Raw genomic sequence first — 19,946 nt, 5'->3', positions numbered from 1 at the left:
AACTAAAACTAAATCTGCTTTAAGGAAAGAATCCTAAGACATATACACATACAGGCTTCCTGAATGCCACTCTCCATAGTGTTAAATTCGCCAGAGGTATCTCATCTCCTCAGTTCATCACTGCCCATTTGATATTCAGTCATTCATGTCATTTCCCATCTCTTTGGCTGGATACAGATACAGGCCACAGTTGCAGCATGTTGAGCACAGCTGGCTACCAGCCAGCTCGTGTTGCCATTTGCCAAAGACTCTATCATGCTTGCTACATTGCTGATAGCTCTTTTCAGAGAAAAGATTAATGGCCTCAAATATCATTAACTAGTTGCTCCTATACCTATTTTGCATTCTGCTTTTATGGCTCTTTTGAACAGGCCAGGTAAAAGCATGAAAATGGAAAACTAAAGGGAAACCCATGAAAACACTGAAAACTTTACTTGATATGAAAACCTTACTTTAAATTCTCATGTATCTTCTGCTTACATCTCATTTGACTAACAGGAGACACATTTGCTGTTTGACAAAAAGCCTCCACTAGCAAACAACGTGGAGAGAAGATAATTTGTGAAATGCATAAATAAAAAGATAACCCTTCAGAATCTTTCTATAGAGTTAAACTCTACACTGAAATAAATTGAGTAATCATATCTGTGTATTTGTACCACTGCCCTCTACTGAATTTTAAGTAGAATATCCTCCTACTGCACATTCATTCTGAATTGGATTAGTGCTAAAAATTACTCAAAAATTACTTGAAATGCTACTAATTAGAGGGTTGCCCTTCACTGAAGAGAAAGAATTTGGTGCTTTTGAAGCTGCAGAGCTGAATTCTGTAATCATCACATTCACCGAGCCTGTCCATAAAGATGGTGTAACAACTGCATGCCAACCCAAGTGGCCAATAGCAATTCTGGGTGGCTGTTTTTCCAAGATTTGGGATATTTTAGTGGTGTTGCAGTGACAACATGCAAATTAAACAGCAGTGTTTTACAACTGCCAATTATTTCTACATTTTTAAGCAGGTTGGTAGTCTGTCCTTAGTTACTGTGAAAATAAACAGGGGAACCAAGTGACCCAATTTAAAAAAAAAAAAAAAAAAAAAGGGCAAAGCACAACATTCTGGTCATAAATACAAGATTTTTTTGAATATGCAAAATATTTTGGGATTCTGCATGATGAAAAGGCTTTTGATTTTTATGAAGCTGTGAAAAATAAGTTTACAATGACTACAGAAAGTGGAGTGGATCAAGCAGTCTGAGGTCCTCAGAAATTCTGTATTTATGTATTAGGTGGAATTGTCCCATGCTGCACATTGAGAAAACTTCCCCAACCTCATACGTAGCGGGTTTTTTTCAGCTGTCGAGCAGTTAAACTTTTTAAAAGGTACTTTAGTCTCCAATGGGAAATATCAGGAATGCAGAGTTCACATTTCTAAATGTAATCTGCAAACAGATATGACAATGATTGGTACTGTGTGTACACAAAAAAAAAATTATTTGGTGCACTTGAATGACAGTGGTACATCAGCTTAAGGAGAAAACGACATCTACCATCTAACCACAGTCTCAACAAGAGCATAAGACGCAAATGTGCCACCCTAATGGAAAACTGCATGGAAAGGTATATTTATCAAGTGTGATGCAGCACCTAGGACAACTTCCACAGTCCCACTATTACTGTACCAAACAATCCATGGCTTACTGTGTTTAGACTCATAAAATATGAGTGGCACTGAGTAGTATTATAGACTTTGACAAATGGGAAACTAAGACCTAGATTTTCAAGGGACCATGGACATTTAGCTGCCTCTGAAGTCAATGAGAATTATGTACTTAGGGACCACAGAGCGGCTGGACAGCGAGACTTAAAGGTGTGCTTAAAAAGCCAAATGAGTATGTACCAGATAAAAACAGACCAGCTTAATCTGCCTCAATGGGAAACAGTAAGAAAGTAAGACCCCCATGGTCATTAGATATGCATCAGATTTACTGGTAAATGTGAAAGTCCATGAAACCACATTTACCCTTCATTGTTACCCATGACAGAATAATGGTCTAGCTCACGTGATGAAATACAGCTCAGTTAAGCAAGTTGCCCCAAAACCTCACAGTGCTCTGTGATAAACATGGCCTGCAGCAACTTCAGGAGTTTCATGTGGGGAGATGTGGTTTGAATTCCCTCTTCAGCTACTGTTTCTATCACCTTTCCCTGCCTCCCACTCCATCAGCTGTCCTTAGCCTTGCTTGTCCTAGCTAACAAAAGTTAGCATGCACCACCCGCATGATTTACATGGCTTCTCCCTTTCAAACCCAGGTCGGATGAGGAGAACATCAGGACCACAGAGTGTCCATCGCCTCTGTTCTGGTACCTGGCATGTGAATATGGTAGATTCAGGGCTGTATCACCACGTCCATGTAATATGACCGCAAGTATACATGCCGACTTTAGGAGGCTCTAATAGGAGGGGAAGAGAAGGAAGGAGCTATAGCACACTTCATTCTCCTGGTAAATCTGTGCCTACAGTGTGTGTGGTGGGGTTTGTGCCCTTCTGTGTTATTTCACTCAGTTTCATCAACTTTTGATTTTGAGAATGAGTTAGGATATCCCTCCCTTGGGTACTGAAACAAGGGCTTTTTCAGAATAAAAACATTAATTTCTGTAACTCCTTTCCACCTGATCTATTCTGACTGCAAGTTTTCCAGGGACAGAAACTATTTTCACTGTGTCTCTGGACAGGCTTACCACGAGTCTCAGGTTTGGAGAGTAGCTTCCATGTGTGATATGACACCATGAAAAAAGGAACCTATATAGTTAAGTGCTTCCTTTAGAAACCTTATTCCATTGCAGTGTTTGTGAAAACTATTTCCATTTCGTTCCTGTACACTCTGAAGTTTCTCTTCCAAATTAGAAAAATCATCCAGAACTATAACTCCCTTGGGTGTGCACCTGCAAACACACAAATTCACACACATGCTTTTGAATAGCTTGTTGCTTGCTTATGAACACAAAATAGATTTCTGTTCCTACCAGAAAAGAAGACTATACAAAGTACCTAAGAAGCAACTTAAGCTGTCGTCAGCAAAACCATCTGCTCCCAGTACTCATCCCAGTGACTTCAGGTACAGGGAGAAGCTGTTGAATGGCCTCTGAAACACTTTGGGAAAGGGATAGTGAAGGATCACAGGCCAAATGGATGACAAAACAGGAAGAGTATCAGAATACGCTTCAGAGCTGAGGGCAGAGACACCTTTTGGGGACCTCCTTGGGCAGTTGCCACTGAAAACAATGCCATTTTCTACTGGAGTAACCAGGAAGGGGAATGCAGTACCTGCAGGCTAGTAAGAAAAATATTCTGATCATCCTGATGAGAGCAGGGGAGATACTTCTCCACAGGAAACGGCTGGCTGCAAATGGCAAATAGTTTCTCTCTCTTCAAAGGTTACCATTTGGACCCTGCAGGATGCCAGGGAAGTTGCTGGAGTCCTACTGAAAATGACATTTCTTCTTGTCCATAAAAAGGGTCATGAGCGTGCTGTCAGGGCTTCCTTTCTCCACAGCCACAGAGACTCCGTTTTAACAGGGGACGAAAAGAAAGGGACAAAGAGAGGGAGTAACTGGCAAAATACAATAAGCTGCTGAGTGCCAGAGGGGAGCTGGGTCAGATGTAAATTTGAAAGTTTATGGACTGGCTTCTTTGCCAATTTGTGATGGAGGAAAGGAGAAGGGGGATGAAGGAGAAAAGGGAGGAAAGGTTTTGCAGAGCAGTAAATCTCCATCTTTTTTGTTTATTACATGGGTGGTGAAAATTGCCGAGGAAAATAATTTGTCAAAAAAAGATGATGGCTAAGGATGCTGAGCAAGGGAAAGCTTAAGAATATGGGTGACCTGGTGGTTTGAGGCCCACAGCTAAGTTAACAAGGCTTTAGACCACTGCAAGAGGCAATTGCAACAGCCACTAATAGGTCAGGCAGATGAAAAGGCTATTAGAAAACAAGAATACAAAAAGGGAAAGATACTGTTGATATATGTGCTGATGGGAAGACTTCACTCATTCACAAATTGAGGGACAAATCCAAAGAGAAATGCTAAAACCCTTGTGCCATCCAGTGAGTAGCAGGCATCCCGTAATGCTGAGAATTTCACCACAGCGCTGGGGCTGATATTTGTGAGCTGGTGACACCCTCTACCCCAATGGTCATATAGCCCATACCAACATGAGGTATGTCTGCTTGAGCCACGGACATACTATATGGAGAGGCAGAGGTACAGCAGTGCTTCACTCAGGGCTAGTTATCTTTGCTCCTGGAATCTGAGGTAATAAGCTGAGAGATATTTCAGGATTTTTGCCCAGCACAGTGTTTTATCTTTTAGTCACAGTATGCTAGGCCCAACTGGTGGGCAGGACCTTTTGGGTCTGCAGGAAGATACAGTCCTCCAGTTGTCATAACCTGCTTCAGCCTTGCACAGAGAAAACAATCCAGAGTGGTTGAACCCCAGTGCCAGCACCATGAAGAGGGCAGGCAGATAATCCAACCCCATCCCTGTGCCTTAAAGTAACAAAGTTCTGATCTGCCCAGGTCTACCATTCAGCTCTGTCCTCCAGTGCTTTCTAGACTCTTGACAGCCTCATAAACTTTGCCTTATGAGGCTACTCCAGTTCATGTTGGCAGGAATCATCCCCTAAATCCTTCCTGCTTTCTTCCTACTTCCATGAAATAGAACAGAACTTCTAAGGGATTTATGACAATTTAACATTACTGAGGGAACCTAAATGGGAGTCTCCACTCCTAAATACAGCTCCAAAGCCTGTTTCCAGTGTTTGGGAGAAAAAAAGAAAAAAAAAAACCAACACCACCAAAAAACCCCAACAGAAAAACCCAAAGAGTATGTAGCATGTACCACAGTCGTCCTTTAGACCCCAGTGAATCAGATGCATTTGTACCACAATTATTTGTTCTAACTTGCCTTGGAAATCCCATATATATACACATAAATGCATAAACATACACTTTTACAAGTAATGGACACAATACCTGCTCTAGGTCTGCTGCTGTTCTTTTATTTTCTCCTGTGGCATCTTGATATGGTAAAATGAAGAGTTCAGCAGATGTGGGCAGACCGGGGAGCACTGCGACCAGAATATGCTTGCTTGAAATACCTGTTGCCTGATACATAGACAAATAATGCACAGATAAACAGTGGGGATGGCACTGAATGCTGAGAGCTTCTTGGCTAAGGCATCACAGTACCTCTACAAACGATGTAGGGTGTATCTGGTACAACAGGGAGAATCTTGTTAAAATCCACTGCAGGTAAAAAGTCAGGGATTAGTAATTTCCTGATCTAAGCTATTTTACCATGTTCTCCAGTAAAATATGCAGGGTCCTAAGGCAACAGTGATAATCAGACATGCTAAAAGGAGCTCCTAAATAATAGTTGCATAAGGTATGATTTGCTTTGTCTAAATTTAGCTATTTTAAAGTTACCTGACTATCCCAAGTTAATCCCTGAGGTTCTTCATTTAGTCAATGGTAAGAAGCTGCATGTTAAAGGGCAAGGTATGTGGGCAGAATTGCACTCTAGAGGTGTGATTAGCCAAAATATCTTAAAAGCCTTGTGGAAACTCGGGGAGAGAGAAGATGATGAATCAAGTTTGAATCCCAAAAGCCAAACAAATTCTTATAGTTCACATCCTGGGTCAATTCCACAAGTTAATGAGGACCCTTTTTTTTTTTTTCCCTTTAGGTGTTAAAGATTGTATTAGTCTGCAAATTTTTATTTTTTTGTCTTGTTGGCTGAAAATCTTAAGCAACCAGTTAAAACTCAAATCTCCCTTCAACAAAGTTAGCCAAAATTCAGAAAAAAGTACCCCACAGACATCACTACCAGGGTCATCTCTGGTCATGGGTTTCAGCTGCTGTTACCATGACATTACACAATCAGATTGCGGAGTTATTCTCCAGAAAAGGAGCTAGTTTGACCTTCAGGAAGTTTTGTGAGCCAAAAGAAGGAGAACCATAGTTTGCTGAATCTTCTTCCATTGCCTCTTTGTCTTGTGGATTATCCAGCAAATGCGTTTAAATCTCAAGGTTTTGATTTAAACCTTAAGTTTCAAAGTGCTGAATTTAGTAGGTCACCTTTAAAGGAAAAACAAAAATGCCCTCAGATATAAGGACAGACCACTGCAGCTGGATGCAGCACAGAGATTCCCCTGCAGTCAGGACTTGCAACCCTCTCAGACATTAACTGGACCTAAACCTCATGAATTCTTCTCCCTAGTAGCTCAGGAGCAAAGACTTTGAGCAGCTGCTCATTGAAGGAAATGACGGATGGAGGACAAGGACTCAGTGAAACTGATTACAAATCACCATTACCTGAGCTAATTCTGTGGCTATCCCATGCATGACTGCTGACAGTCCAGGGAATGCCCTGTGGAGCTATGAAAAGGGAACCCTTCCCCTCCACTGCACACCAAGGAAAAGCACGTGGGTTTGTTGCTGTTGGGTTTTTTTAAAGTCGGTTTAGAGAAAACCCTATAACAATATAAAGGTCTCATATATTCTTTCCAAGTATTCTCTGATACTTGCATTACTTGTGCTTGCTTAACAGGTTGTTCTAAGATGTCAAGAAAAAGACACAGTATTACCAGTTAATGGAAAGTCTTCATTTTCAGAGGCTGGGAATGATTTTTTTGTCTGGAAGCTTTTGGCTGATCAACTCAGTTCATTCTTGTCTTCTTCATCAAAAGTGGGAGACAGGACTCAGAAAATCAATGATGTGAGCAAATAATTATGTTCATAATACAAAATAGGATACTTTGTGATAATATGAAATTATCCTTACTTAGAGAGAAGATCAGATTTTAGTAGAGAACTATAATTTCTTATGTAGAATTTTTATCCAAGTCTATGGTACTCTGTAATAAGAATGTAATACTTTAATAAAAGTTCATAAAAATTCTATAGCACAGCTATAATTTCCTATTGAATTATTTAGTTATTCAACTCATTTTTACACAGTTTACTTAATTGCTGTAGAAATCTATTGGTTTTATCTTTAATTTTTACAGGAATTTCTCACAAAGGCTTGGTTAAGGTGAATTATTTAGCTATATAAAGAGGGATAATTAGCTATCAATTTTTTTTTTTTTTTTTTACTCAAACAACAAAAAGACTCTTTGTGTTTTCAATGTTCTGCTTTTGGAATGTAGCCTTGGTACTGTAGTTTTATAATCCTTCTTTTTATGGCTTGATTTTGTTTTATTGAGTTGTTTATATTCTGAAAATTCATCCTGAAGATAAATGGATCCTTGAATACTTGAGTAAGTCAGAAGAACAAGCTCCAGAAAAATGTACTTTTTTTTTTCCTTTTCTCCTCTCCTCCTGTCTTTTGAGGAAATTGAAGAAAAAAAATCTCAGAAACAATCCAGACAAGTTTGTGTGCACCTAATTAGAGTACAGTGTCTTTCAAGTCTTTTTGCACGCATGATGCCACGAATGAACGTATAAGCTTGCTAATAACATTTACAAACCTTGAATCCTTTCAAAATCTGAGTATCTTTACTTACAAAAAAAAAAAGCAGAAACCCTGTTTCAAACAGTTCCTTTCACTATTTTCCCTTGAGCTGCAAAATCCCAGCTGTCTCTTCTAACTTTTCTTAGCCTCTCAGTTTGAAATCCAAATCTTCAGCCACACAAGAATATTTTTATGACATTCTGTTCCACAGTTAAAGAAGGAACTTCAGAGCTTCTCCATAGCGTTGATGGGAAAAATAGCATCCAATCCTGACCCATGATCCTCACGCTATGTGAAAGACAAAGCACTTACTGCGGTGCTCTTTTTCTCTAGTAAAAATTCTTTTCTTTTTGGTGTCCTAAGTTTCCTACAGCATATTTGTAATTCCATTAGAATAGCACTACGTTACACTGCTGTATAAGAATAGCAGTAAAAGAAGTAAGAATTGCTATGCAGTAATAAAGACATTTGTACAGCTATAGGCAGGTGTCAGTAATTTGTTTTTTATATGGCCTTTATTCAGAAATATTCTGCATAATCCACTGTAATTAAAGAGAATAAACTGAAGGCTGACTCTGAGCACCAGATTGTCATAGGATAGGGTAATTTCACTTGTCTAAAATGTAGGAATCTGGACTCAAACTCTAGTCTAGTCTCTTTTTACAGTTCGTAGAAACAGAGAGACACCTTGAGAGAATAGCTGATCCAGTCCTAATGTAGGCACAAAGCAGAAATTAGAACCATTGTAACGCAGGTTATGTACATTGCTTACCTCCACCAGGGCTCTCTTGACTACTCTGCTGATGTCCCTTCTCCACTCTGGGATATCTGGATTGTAGTCATCCAGGTTCGGAGAGAATGATAACCGCAGGGACTGAAATTGCTCTGCAGATACAATGACATGGTGGTGAGTAAAGACTGTGAAATGCCTTAGTGCCAAATGAGTGGGCAGAACCTAGTGAAATCTGCTGCAACTCATGTTTTGCTTAATCAATCTGCAGGTGATGCACAGAGTGTCAGAGAATCCAGCAGTGTGTCTGAGAGATTCACTGGGAGATTTGGAGAATCTGAGAGATTCACTGCTTGAGTGTCACAGAACTGAAAAAGGTGATCAGTCCTTACTTCAGTGGATGAACAGCACTGGAAAGGGAGCTGTGTGGGGAATGTAAATGAAATGCTGCCTTCATCTTGACTTCTGAAGCAGGCAAGCCCTCTGAAAGAAGCTGTGATTGTACTCTCATAGATGTGCCCCAACCACTTGAAATCTTAACTGGAAGGGGACAGGGATAAAGGTGGGGAGAGGACTGGCCTTGAAAAATGTATCTCTGTTGCACATTGATCACTATGACCATGTGCTTAGTATAAACATCTAAAACTGGGATTCCCAGTGGTTCGTTCTTAGCCTCCACCTACACTATATGATATTTGTGTGGCCTAACTGCTTCTGAGGCCTGAGTACAATATCAGATCAGTACAGATTTCTGTACAGAACTGCAGCACACAGCATTGACTTATCTTTCAAGCTAAGCAGCTTTCACATGAGTTAAGAGGCCTCTACTGGCCAAGAAGGGGGAAAACCAGCTCGCAAAATGACCTCACGTTTGACAATCATGTAGGATGACCAAATAGTGACAGAGCAGATGCAGAGGGCTCTGGGAAGGAGATCAATGTTCTGCAATCATCTCAGTCCAGACTAATGTCAGTCAGTGGCCTTCAGAGATGTTATGCTGAACTGATAACATGGGAACCGAGCTTATAATCTCACTAAAAGCATCCTGGAATAAAGACCTCATGTTACTGCCAGCTAACTTGGCTTTCTAGGTCTTGACTATGGAGAATCATATGTGAAATGAAGGGGGAAGAGCTCACCATACACAGCAATAGTCTTTGTGTCCTGAAGAATGGTATTTCCTGCTGAGACCTGAACGGTGATGGTGTTCATCCCTTCCACAGAAAATGTGAATGTGATGCTCCCTTCCAATGTGATCAGTGGCTGCAAATATATCAGAAAAGGAAAAATGAAGTTAATTCGGCTGGAAAGGAAAAGCAAAAATGAGTTTGGCTCTCTGGCCTACTGGGATGGTTTGGGGTGTCAGTTCCAGCTTGGAAACTTAAGACTTAGAAGGGGTCCTGTGGAATGGAAGCCAATTTTCTGGAGAAGACCCAGGGATCCAGATGGGGCTGTCCTTCTGAAGCTCTTAAGGTACCTATAACTTCCAAAGGAGCTAAATTTTAAGATCCAGTATTTCCTTCCCACTTAGCATACTGGCTGTTCCAGATCCCATGTTAAAGTGTTCATTTTTGCTGCACTCCCCAGAGAGGCACAGATCCTAACAAAAGGGCCTGCAAAACTCACTGCTCAGGTGCCACACTCCTTTCACAGACCTCGCTGTAAGAGATTTGTTTAAGGTGACTCAAGGAGTTTGTGACAGAACCAGGAGGCAAATTAAGATTTCTCAGTTGTTCTCCCTTGTTAACCTTAGACATGGAGATACTGGTTTGGGAAAGTGATGGTGTTTAGAACGGACACAGATTCCCTCAGCCTGCTTTGTTATACAGCCAGTTTATCAGAGTTGTGCCCCCTTTCAGTGGTCTGTGTCCTAACTTCTGTTTTCGCTTATTAATGAACTCTGGGTGAGGTCTTCAAACTCTGTTGCCATTGTAGTCTGTAGTAAAATTCTCACTTCAGTGAGAACAGAGTTAGACCAACTCTGATCACTTATGAGCTTAGCAGATCAGAGGGAAGGGTAAAAGGTGACAATCATAGCCTGTAAGTACCTCTAGGGGGAGATAATTTCTGATAGTACAGAGAGTTCTTTAATCTACACACAAAGGCATAACAAGATCCAACAGCTTGAAACCAAAGCTAGATAAATTCAGACTACAAACATAGTGCATGTGTTCAATGCTGAGGATAATTAGCTGTGGGGAAATAGTTGAGGGAGAGGGTAAGAAAGAGAAGCAGTGAATTCTCCATCATCTGAGGGAAATTATTAACACAAAACAACAATAACAAAAAGTCAGGTTCTGCCTTAATCACAAGGAGTTAAATAAAGCAGAAGGTACTGATGAAACCCTCCAACCTGCACTATACAGAAGATAATCGTGTGTAGCTGAAGATCCCTCTTGGCTCTTCAAAATCCATGAGAATCTCTCCCCTCAGAAACTAATTAGAGTCTCTGGATACTTCAGCCACAAAGATATGTAAAATAACAGTTATAATGCCTGTGCAGATTTACCAACACTGCAAGCATAGAGGCAGCAGAATGTAGTGCATGCTGTCCTCATATCTGAGCAGAGCCCAGAGGCAGGGAGAAGTGTTGGGAACCATCTTATCCACTGGTAGCACATGATAATAGGGTCTTCTTGCACATGTGGTTTAGCATAGAGTGTGGGGGCTTAGGATTGGGCTCAGCATATTTAAGGGGGGGCACAGAACTGATGGCAGTCCCTTCTCCTGTTAGTCACCAGAGAGGTGAAGTTTAAACTCTAGGGTTATGTAAAGTCAGTTCCAGATATGAAAACAGCTTCAGTTTGAGAAGTTAGTTTCCTAAAAGCTCTTCCGGATTTTGGTTCACTACATCCACCTTGTATGTAAATGCAGGGAGAAAGCTATTGGACAATTTGCATGAAACAGCAAAAAACCCTACAGCTAAGTCACAGCAACAAACACAAGGCAGTTCTTAGATTTCAACATTGGTACGTCAAAGAACTATTAGTCTCTCGGTCTCTGGTTTATAATTTTCTTGTGTGCGTGACTATTTGGAAGCATTCCCAGAACCCTCTCTCCCTCCTTCCTCAGTAAGCGAGCTCCTCCAGGATTATTTTGATCTCAGTCCATAGGGAATACAAACCTCCGTGTTGTTCCCAAACCACCAGACATAAGTAAGTGTTCCCACTTGGCTTGGCCACAGTACTGCAGTGGCATTGACTTCCTTGTTCTTCGTGGTGACGAAGGGCAGAGATAAGTGAACATGTTCCAAGGGGCCTGCAGAGACAGAAGTAGCAGGTGAGTCCTCCCTCCATCTGAAATGTCAGCCTGGGGAAGAACAGAACCGAGGGGATATCCTTTGGTTTAGGGGAGAGAAGTCCTCCAAATCACTGTGGGGCATGACAGTTAATGTTTCAGCTTGGTGCCACTTCTAGAGACACAAGCTTAAATCTGTTCCTCACAGAACAGGAGCTACCCCTGTATCTGGAACTGAATAACTTGGGCTCTCTACAGCATTAACATCATATAATCAGGGACTTTATATACAACTTAAACAATAGGGGCAGAGCCCTGTTATTTGAATATGGCCTTCACCGGGAAGACATAAGAATGCGCAGGACAAATTGCTTCAGTGGACATGAAGCATCTCTCCTTATGCAAACTGCTACAATTTGGTGAACTTCAGCAATGGTATATCTATTTATATCAGCTGAAACTCTACCTGAAGGCAGCTATTCACTGAATGCCTTCATTTTAATGTTACCTTATACCTCCTCCTTTTCCTCAATAAACTCATATTTCTTTAGTATAAACAGGACATAATTCATTCGACAAGTGATGTTATGCCCAGGGTTACACATTTCCCATCTTCTGGAGACAGATGGGCCTTTGTTGTTACACCTTGTCCTGTAGATTATTTTTTAAAATGTGTTCTGACTGTTCACTTAGCAAACAAAGCAATTGTCCTGAGACTGACAGAGAAAGAAAAAGAAACTCCAGGTGACATGGGGACATGGGTTCTTAAACAAATTAAAGCCACATCTACATGTCCTACATACATCTGTAAGCTCCCCAGTAATGAGAAGCAGAGACCACAGCCTGGGAGGATTGACTACATTGCCCATATGGAGTTAAGATACACTGCTAGAGGATTTTATATATTTCAGGAGAGGATTTTTCAGGACATCCCATGCACATATCACCACTTAGACCTTGCTTTTCAACCTAAAGGAATACCACACATTTTGGAGCAAGCACTCTGTGCCCCTATACAGCACACATGGGCAGAGGGAGAGATGAAAAAATTCTCCCCAGTCAGACTGTATAAACAATGCCACAATAAACAAGGACCAGTGTTCCTGACTTATTACCGAAATGCAGCTCTCTCTGGGCTGTAGGCACAGCCGCTGCTTAACCTGAAGCAGTCCAAGTAGGAGTTACCCATGATCAGACTGGCCAAAGTCTGCTATAGACCAGATCATGACTCATTTTTCCTTTTATAATCAGCAGTCAACACTCTTCTTGAAAATTCATGAGAATCCAGAATTTCACCCTTATGATTTTAATGGCATTCCCCTTCTCAGACACATTTCCGTGACCAGGCCGTGCCTGCGTTCAGCAAGACCCTGAGACCTGAAAAACAGCAGCTTCCCAGGCTAAATATTCTGCAGCTCTGGTATACTTTGGGATGTTTGCCAAATGCCCAATGTCAGCACAGCCCTCGAAAGGAATACATTTCCTGACACCGGATGTGGTGACAGCAGTGACAATGGAGCCCATATAAAGTCTAACACACTCTAATATAACTGCTTAGCTGCTCTGAATACATCTCAAATGATCCTGCGCTGCAGAGAGTGCCCAGCACCTCCTTGGGCCTCCACCATGTGCTGGCTAGGAAAGAACATGAAAGAATGGCTCAGGCAAGCCAATTCTGCCCGAGTATTTCTGTGCACATAGCTGATGGGTCAAAGTGGCTGAAATGCTGAACTATTATCTGGCCAGCAGATGGGGATAGCTCACTCTGGATAGGCCCTTAGCTTGGTACGAGACTGCTATCTCCCAGGTAAGTTTGAAGAGAATTCAAGGGAATTAATTTCTGAGCTTCATGCAGGGCCATGGAGACTACAGACTTTCACCTGCCCCAGGAAAAAACTGTGTACAAGTCCCAGACAACAGAAAGGGAGAAGCTTCTCAGAAGGTTCACTTGGGCAGGTGATGTTCTTCTGAAGCATTCAGGCAAATGCATAACTAATTTTCCAGGGGAAAATTTTGACCTGTCAGGACAGTTCAGAAACAGCTTGTTGGCTAGAGAAGCAGTTTATCTACAATTTACTGTCCATCCACCCCAAAATGCTCCTGACTCACAATAACCTGCATTTCTGGATCCTTGGACCAGCTGCAGCAAAGGCACTGCTGCACTGGGCCTATGGCTGTAGCAGGATGAGGAGGGCAAGGGTTGGAGGTTTTACGCTTATCTTTGAGATCACAAGCACTGTGGTTCAGTGCCTGCAGTCTTCCCCTCAGGAAGGCTGCTGGCCACTGGTAGGGAAGGGTGTTGGAAGGGCCAGACCTGGCTGCACACACTCATGTATTAACCCTGTAACAAGCGGTCACCCAGTTAGTAGCCCTTCCTAAAACTCTCTGGATGTTCAGGCTGCACGCTGCTTTTCTGTGGATCTTACCAATACAGTGTGTGTGTGTCTCTTGTAAGGACAGATATTTTTAGAAAACTCCCCAAAGGCCAAGCTCGTACACCCCAAGTAGAATACTCAGCAGAGAGCTGAGTGGCAATGCAAGCATTTAAATAGGATTTAGAAGGTTTTGTGGATCTGGGCGTTAGGCTCTGGAGGGGACTGGATTTACTGTACATCTCTGCCCTCAGCAAATCTGGTCTGAGTGGCACCATGCTTGGTCTGCAACCTGTTTTGAAGTCCCTAATTCTTGGCATGGAGAGAGAGGTGAGACATATCCCTTAGAGCTGTCACTTCTCCAGGGGGTCAGGCACGTATAACCTGGGCCTGGCTGCAATGATCATGCAGTATTTAAGTCCTATGCTGGCATTACCTGCGCAAAACACAGAAACATGCACTATCAGCTGCTAAGTCGGAAGAACATATCTGAATATTGCTTATTTCTTGTCCTGCTTAAACAATCAAAGTGGTTCTTAAGCCTTCGACGTCTCAAAAAAATGGATTAAAACAGCTATAAACCAGAAAGCCACTATGAGTGAGAATGAAGGCTGGACAGCTCTCTTCTCCTTCCATTTTGTGGTTGTTGCATGAGGAAGCAGTTGTTGCTTCACGTGGCCTCATTACTTTGCAGATAGGCTGAGGGTTTGCAATGGTCCCCATGGAATCGTCTCTTGTCAAAAAGCGAATGATTACAAACCCCGCTCGCACAAGGCTGTCAGAACCTCCTGCGAAATATCAACCACCAAAACACTTCTCCGTTTGTTTCGAATGACCTTTACAAAGAGTAAAAAAAAAAAAAAAAAAAGACCACAGTCTCTCGTTGAGCTGTCTTTCATAACCAGCAGCAGTGGGAGGGGGATTTCTGCATTCAGAGCCTGCAGCAGCTCCCATGATAATTACCCAAGCACACGCAGGGAGGCAAACTAGAATATGACTCCAGAACTGAAGAAATTACACAAAAGTGTATACATGCCTATTCTGAGCAGAAGCCCTTTCCTCTACCCTACTTAGGATGATACTTAAATAACTAGGAAAAAAAAAAAAAAAAAAAATCTGAAACTGTCCAAAAGCTGGGAATTTACCTTGATTCACCAGTGCCTCAGCACAGAAGTGATACAGGCTAAGCCCCCAAATCAATACCCGAGCTTCACAATAAGCTAATTTATGAATACAGTTATTTTTGCAAGGTATTATGAGTTTTTTAAACACTTGGTATGCTGAAGGATTATGTGACATAAAAGTTTGCCACAGACCGGAGTCTATCAGGTTAGGGAATCATAAACGGTACACTATGATCGCGAACCGAAGGTCCTTTTGAAGGGAGGCAATCAGGGAAATATTTGCTCCTGCTTCTCTAGTGCTCCCTCATAAACCTCCTATCTCCCACAGCTATACCTCCCACCGCTCCCATCTGTTGATATGATGGTGCACCATTAAAGAGCTGCCTTCTTCCCCTAAAGAGGCAGCTGCTTTCATGCTGTATGAAGTAACTCCAAAACTACAGTTAAAGTATATGGAATATGCTAAATTATCTAGGCAATATGTGGAGTTAATTTGGTAGAGGGTAAGTGGTATTTCTGTAAGCATAACTTTAAGTTTTGGAATTTCCTTTTTTTTTTTCAGTAAATCTGGCACAGAGGCACACAATTGAAAACATAAATAATCGACAAAAAAAACCCCCACTGTATAAAGAAAACAATGGCCCCAAACAAAATTGATTGGGGATGTTACAAAATTTCAATAAGTTGACCCTTTGGGTTCATAACCACATGCTAGAATAAATATGAAAGAACACAGTGCTGGTTTTGTGCAAGGACTTGAGATGCATTTCAGTTGTAAATCAGACAGTTGAAGTATAAAAAGGTTAAAAAGAACAGGAGAAGAGCAATGTGAAGATAATATTTTTTCTTGTAATACTCTTTAACACCAAGATTTTGGTTCCTATGACAACAGAAAGACTGAAATGCACTGGTTTCCATCCCAGAGGTGGTTGTATTTCATTAGAGGGCAATACACACGTACAAAATAAAAGTCAAGGCTTTTAAAAGTGATTAAAGGTCCTGGATGTCTTTGTTTTTCTGGAAGTGTAAACATGCTAATGAAAGGGCTGGACACTCCTTTGAGGTGTCCTAAAGTAGACTACCCAAAATTAGAGGTGGAACATGGTTTAAAAAGCAAATGTCACTATTGCCTGTGGCTCCTTTCGTTCTGGAGTCCTCTGCTGGAGGACAGACAAACACTCATCATACCCCATTACTCTGCTCCCAGCTGCAAAGCCCCAAATGTCATCTCTAAGGACAAGTTTTAATTTTTTAAAGAACGACAGAAGCTAACAAAGAGCATGAACATACATACACGTTACATGCAGGTAGAGGACAGCATTGTCAGAACCCAGGCTGTTTTCCACCAGGACGGTCACCCGGAATATGCCCACGTTCTGGTAGATGTGCTTGATACCATCTTCTGTTGAGCTGAGATTGGCATACGACACAGCGATACCGTCTCCAAAATCCACCTGAATGAGGGATCTTTGGAGGTCTCCCTGTGGTGATAGAAAAGAGAAAGGGTCAGAATAGACTCTGCTTTTCTCTTGAGAGACTGGATCAGTGGGGTGACCTAGACTAACCAGAGGATAGTCACGAGGTCTCATGTTACCAGAGGAAAGGTGGTCATTCATCAATTTGCTCAGTAGTCAGTGGAGAGAAAGTGATCCCCTCTTGAGGCTAAGCTGCACTGTGAAGGAGGTGTCCTCCACGGTGTGTGCGGTAGCCCTGCTTTCCCAATCATCAGGAGGACAAGGGGAGCTTCTGGAAAATATGCTGGCTCCTTCCCCTGCATTTCCTTATGGTGAAGAGCAGGGTTGTAGTGAGAAATGGTGCTCATCTCAGCAAGCACCCAGGACATGGGTAGCTACTGAGGTTGCCTCAGGAGTCTTTGGGACAACCCACATTGTGAGCTTTTGTATTTAAACCCATAAAAAGCAGAAAGATAAAACTGAGAAGTCGTCAGGGAAGGGTCAACTATATCAAAGTGGTGGGGGGTCAAAAGAACCGCTTCAGCCTCACACGATAACGACAGTTTACAGCAGCTTATGACTTGCTCAGTGGTTTGATTTAAAATGAGCTGGATATGTATTTATTTCAGAACAGCTACCAATACTACTGACACTAAGTGTGACCCTTTGTGCCTGCCTCAGAAGAGAAGGGCTAATGAATTAACAGAGCTGATTAAACTCTTCTCCTCCTGCCTAGAGATAATCCCAGCAGAGTAGGTTTGTGGTATAACTCAGGCTGCCACCTTGTGACGCAAGTCTCCTGGGCTGCTAATCTAGCACATTTCAGAATTGTTACAATAAATTATAATAAATAAATGAAAATAACAGTTGGGAAAGAAAGAAAGAAAGAAAAGAAAGAAAGAAAGAAAGAAAGAAACCCCATCACAACCCAAAAGCCAAGGATATCAGGGATCTGTATTCTCGATGCCAGAACAGGGATCCACTAATGTGAAACAATCCTGAAACAGGTTTCAATCTTCCACTCCTGAAACTGAATCCCAGCCTGGTGCATGCAGCTTTGTCAAACTCTACGTCAGAGCCACCCAGCTCAAAAAAGCTCATAAAACCCAAAAGAGGGAAGTGATGTCACTCCCTTATTCTGCTTTACAAACAAAAAGTAATTTGTTTCTTTTTCTGGTTGCAAGCCTGTTTAAAACACAGAAAAGTGAGTCGTGCTTGCATTAAAAAACATCCATATAACCTATGTCGCACTCACTAGAAACACCTGTAAGATTTTCTCATATCACAAGGCAGTGATACATCTATGGTAAGGGCAGTTTCTGACAGCCAAATAGTTACACAGCCTGCTCTGACCTGTATAACAACTGTGGCTGCTATAGATCCTCTCCCTTTCAGGTAAGGTGCAGTACCTTGTTTTAACTTTAAGCATTCTTACTCCTTTTGAAGGTCCCCCTTAGTGGCTCTGCATGATGCTTATTCTGGGTATGTTCACGCTTGTTGGCTGTTGCTATGGAGCAGCTCACTCCACAGCCTGGCACGCTGAAGCAGCTGCCACTGTCTGGAAGAATGCTGGTAAATTAATAGCTCAGAGCAGTTCATAAAATTGGCTGAAAGGACATTTAATTTACTTTGGTTTGGTTTCCTTTTCCTTTTTTGGTTTTGTTTTGTTTTTCTTTTCCCTTGAGAGAGAAACAGTCCTCTGGATGCCCAACCGGAATGAAAGGTACCCATGTAAATGGTTGGCATCAGGCAGGTTTCCACACCAGAAAGGGAAATGTGTGTGTGTGTGACTACAGGAGGGAACTGTAACATAAGCTTTATATTCCTCATGTTCTCTCAGTCTTTTTATAACTTGTTGTGAGGGCAGAAATAGTGGAGGCTTGCCTGAATGGAAAGCAGGAGGGGCAGAGCTATACTGGGGATGGCAAGAGAGACAAATTTTCCCAGATGTTCTCTTTTTATCGGCTGAAGTTGTAGTCATTACACTGCCCTGGCACCCTGCTGGAAGTGCCGTTGCTTCCAAGTGGATGAGACAAAAATAACTGTGTTGCTCTGTTCTGGAGGATCCCAGACTGAAGGTGTGGCAGGAGAAAGACATCCCTTGACAGAGGTACGTGTCTGGGGATTCCCACAGACATCTCCTGCCATTTCCCTCCCGGTGTCTTGAAGGTAAAGAAGCAACTCCCTGTTCTCCTCTTGAGAGTACCAGCAAAGGCAAAGGAATCCTGAGGTGCTGAGACATTACTGAGAAGGCCAACCTGAACATCCTTTTAGAAAGAAACATGGGGATCTTGCATGTTAACTCAGCTCCAGGTTGCCCTTGGGTAGTTCTTAACTAAGTTTCTCTTAGTAATTAACTTGGTGTTGTGGTTTAACCCCAGCCAGCAACTAAGCACCACGGAGCTGCTCACTCACTTTCCCCCACCCAGTGGGATGGGGGAGAGAATCGGGGGAAAAAAAAAAAAAGTAAAAGTTCTGGGTTGAGATAAAGACAGTTTAATAGGACAGAAAGGAAGAAAATAATAATAATGATGATAATAATATAATAAAAGAATTGGAATATACAAGTAATGCACAATGCAATTGCTCACCACTTGCCGACCAATGCCCAGTTAGTTCCTGAGCAGCAATCCACCCCCAGGCCAACTCCCCCCAGTTTATATACTGGGCATGACGTCACATGGTATGGAATACCCCTTTGGCCAGTTTGGGTCAGCTGTCCTGGCTGTGCCCCCTCCTGACTTCTTGTGCCCCTCCAGCCTTCTTGCTGGCTGGGCATCAGAAGCTAAAAAATCCTTGGCTTAGTATAAACACTAGTTAGCAAGAACTGAAACCATCAGTGTGTTATCAACATTCTTCTCATACTAAATCGAAACATAACACTATACCAGCTACTAGAAAGAAAATTAACTCTATCCCAGCTAAAACCAGGACACTTGGTAACATCCAGAGTTGTCAATGACATATTGTCAAATCTAAGAAAGGTGCTTGAGCAATGCAAACTACTAAGGCCTCCATTCAGCAAAGCACTTAGCAAATTCTCCACTGGATGCTTTACTAGATGTTTAAGCACCTGCTTACATTCTCTGAGACACACATCACTGAGGCAAGGGCTCCTACCTGTGTTACACAGAGGATCAAACTAGGGGGATCACGCCAGTCTTCATGGAGAGCCATCAGGAACACAGAAGATGGTCTTAAGTATGGAGTTACATCCTCCATTGAGCTGAGTTATTTGAGAGATGTGCAGTTTCAAACATGATGCAGTGGTTCAGGCACTCCTGACTGTTTGACGGAGCCGACAGAAAGCATCAAATAGGATATGCCTCCACAGACAGAAGTGAACATACACGAGCTCCTCAGGCCTGAACCCCTTTCAGAGGGAGAATATATTCTCTCAAGCACAATGCTGGACTCAGACCAAAGACAGAGATCTCTGTAGTACCATTAGATGCTCTCCCAGTTCCTCTAGGTCCATCATCACTAGGGTTTTAGTCATCTTTTCTTACTAAGACAT

General features: G+C 42.1%; 1 protein-coding gene across 1 annotated transcript in view; it reads right to left on the bottom strand.

The window, feature by feature from the left end:
• Nucleotides 1-19,946, bottom strand: part of SORCS1 (sortilin-related VPS10 domain containing receptor 1) — a 310,060-nt gene that overhangs the window by 13,844 nt on the left and 276,270 nt on the right. The window contains exons 20-24 of the mRNA XM_010564989.1: nt 16,270-16,456; nt 11,367-11,500; nt 9,382-9,505; nt 8,285-8,397; nt 5,031-5,162 (exon numbers count right to left, since the gene is read on the bottom strand). Coding sequence (XP_010563291.1) covers nt 5,031-5,162; nt 8,285-8,397; nt 9,382-9,505; nt 11,367-11,500; nt 16,270-16,456 — 690 coding nt within the window. The remainder of the gene's footprint in view (nt 1-5,030; nt 5,163-8,284; nt 8,398-9,381; nt 9,506-11,366; nt 11,501-16,269; nt 16,457-19,946) is intronic.

The sequence above is a fragment of the Haliaeetus leucocephalus genome, unplaced genomic scaffold, assembly GCF_000737465.1.
Source record: "Haliaeetus leucocephalus isolate CR32 unplaced genomic scaffold, Haliaeetus_leucocephalus-4.0 Scaffold184, whole genome shotgun sequence".
Classification (NCBI taxonomy): domain Eukaryota; kingdom Metazoa; phylum Chordata; class Aves; order Accipitriformes; family Accipitridae; genus Haliaeetus; species Haliaeetus leucocephalus.
This window is presented reverse-complemented; position numbering and strand designations above follow the sequence as displayed.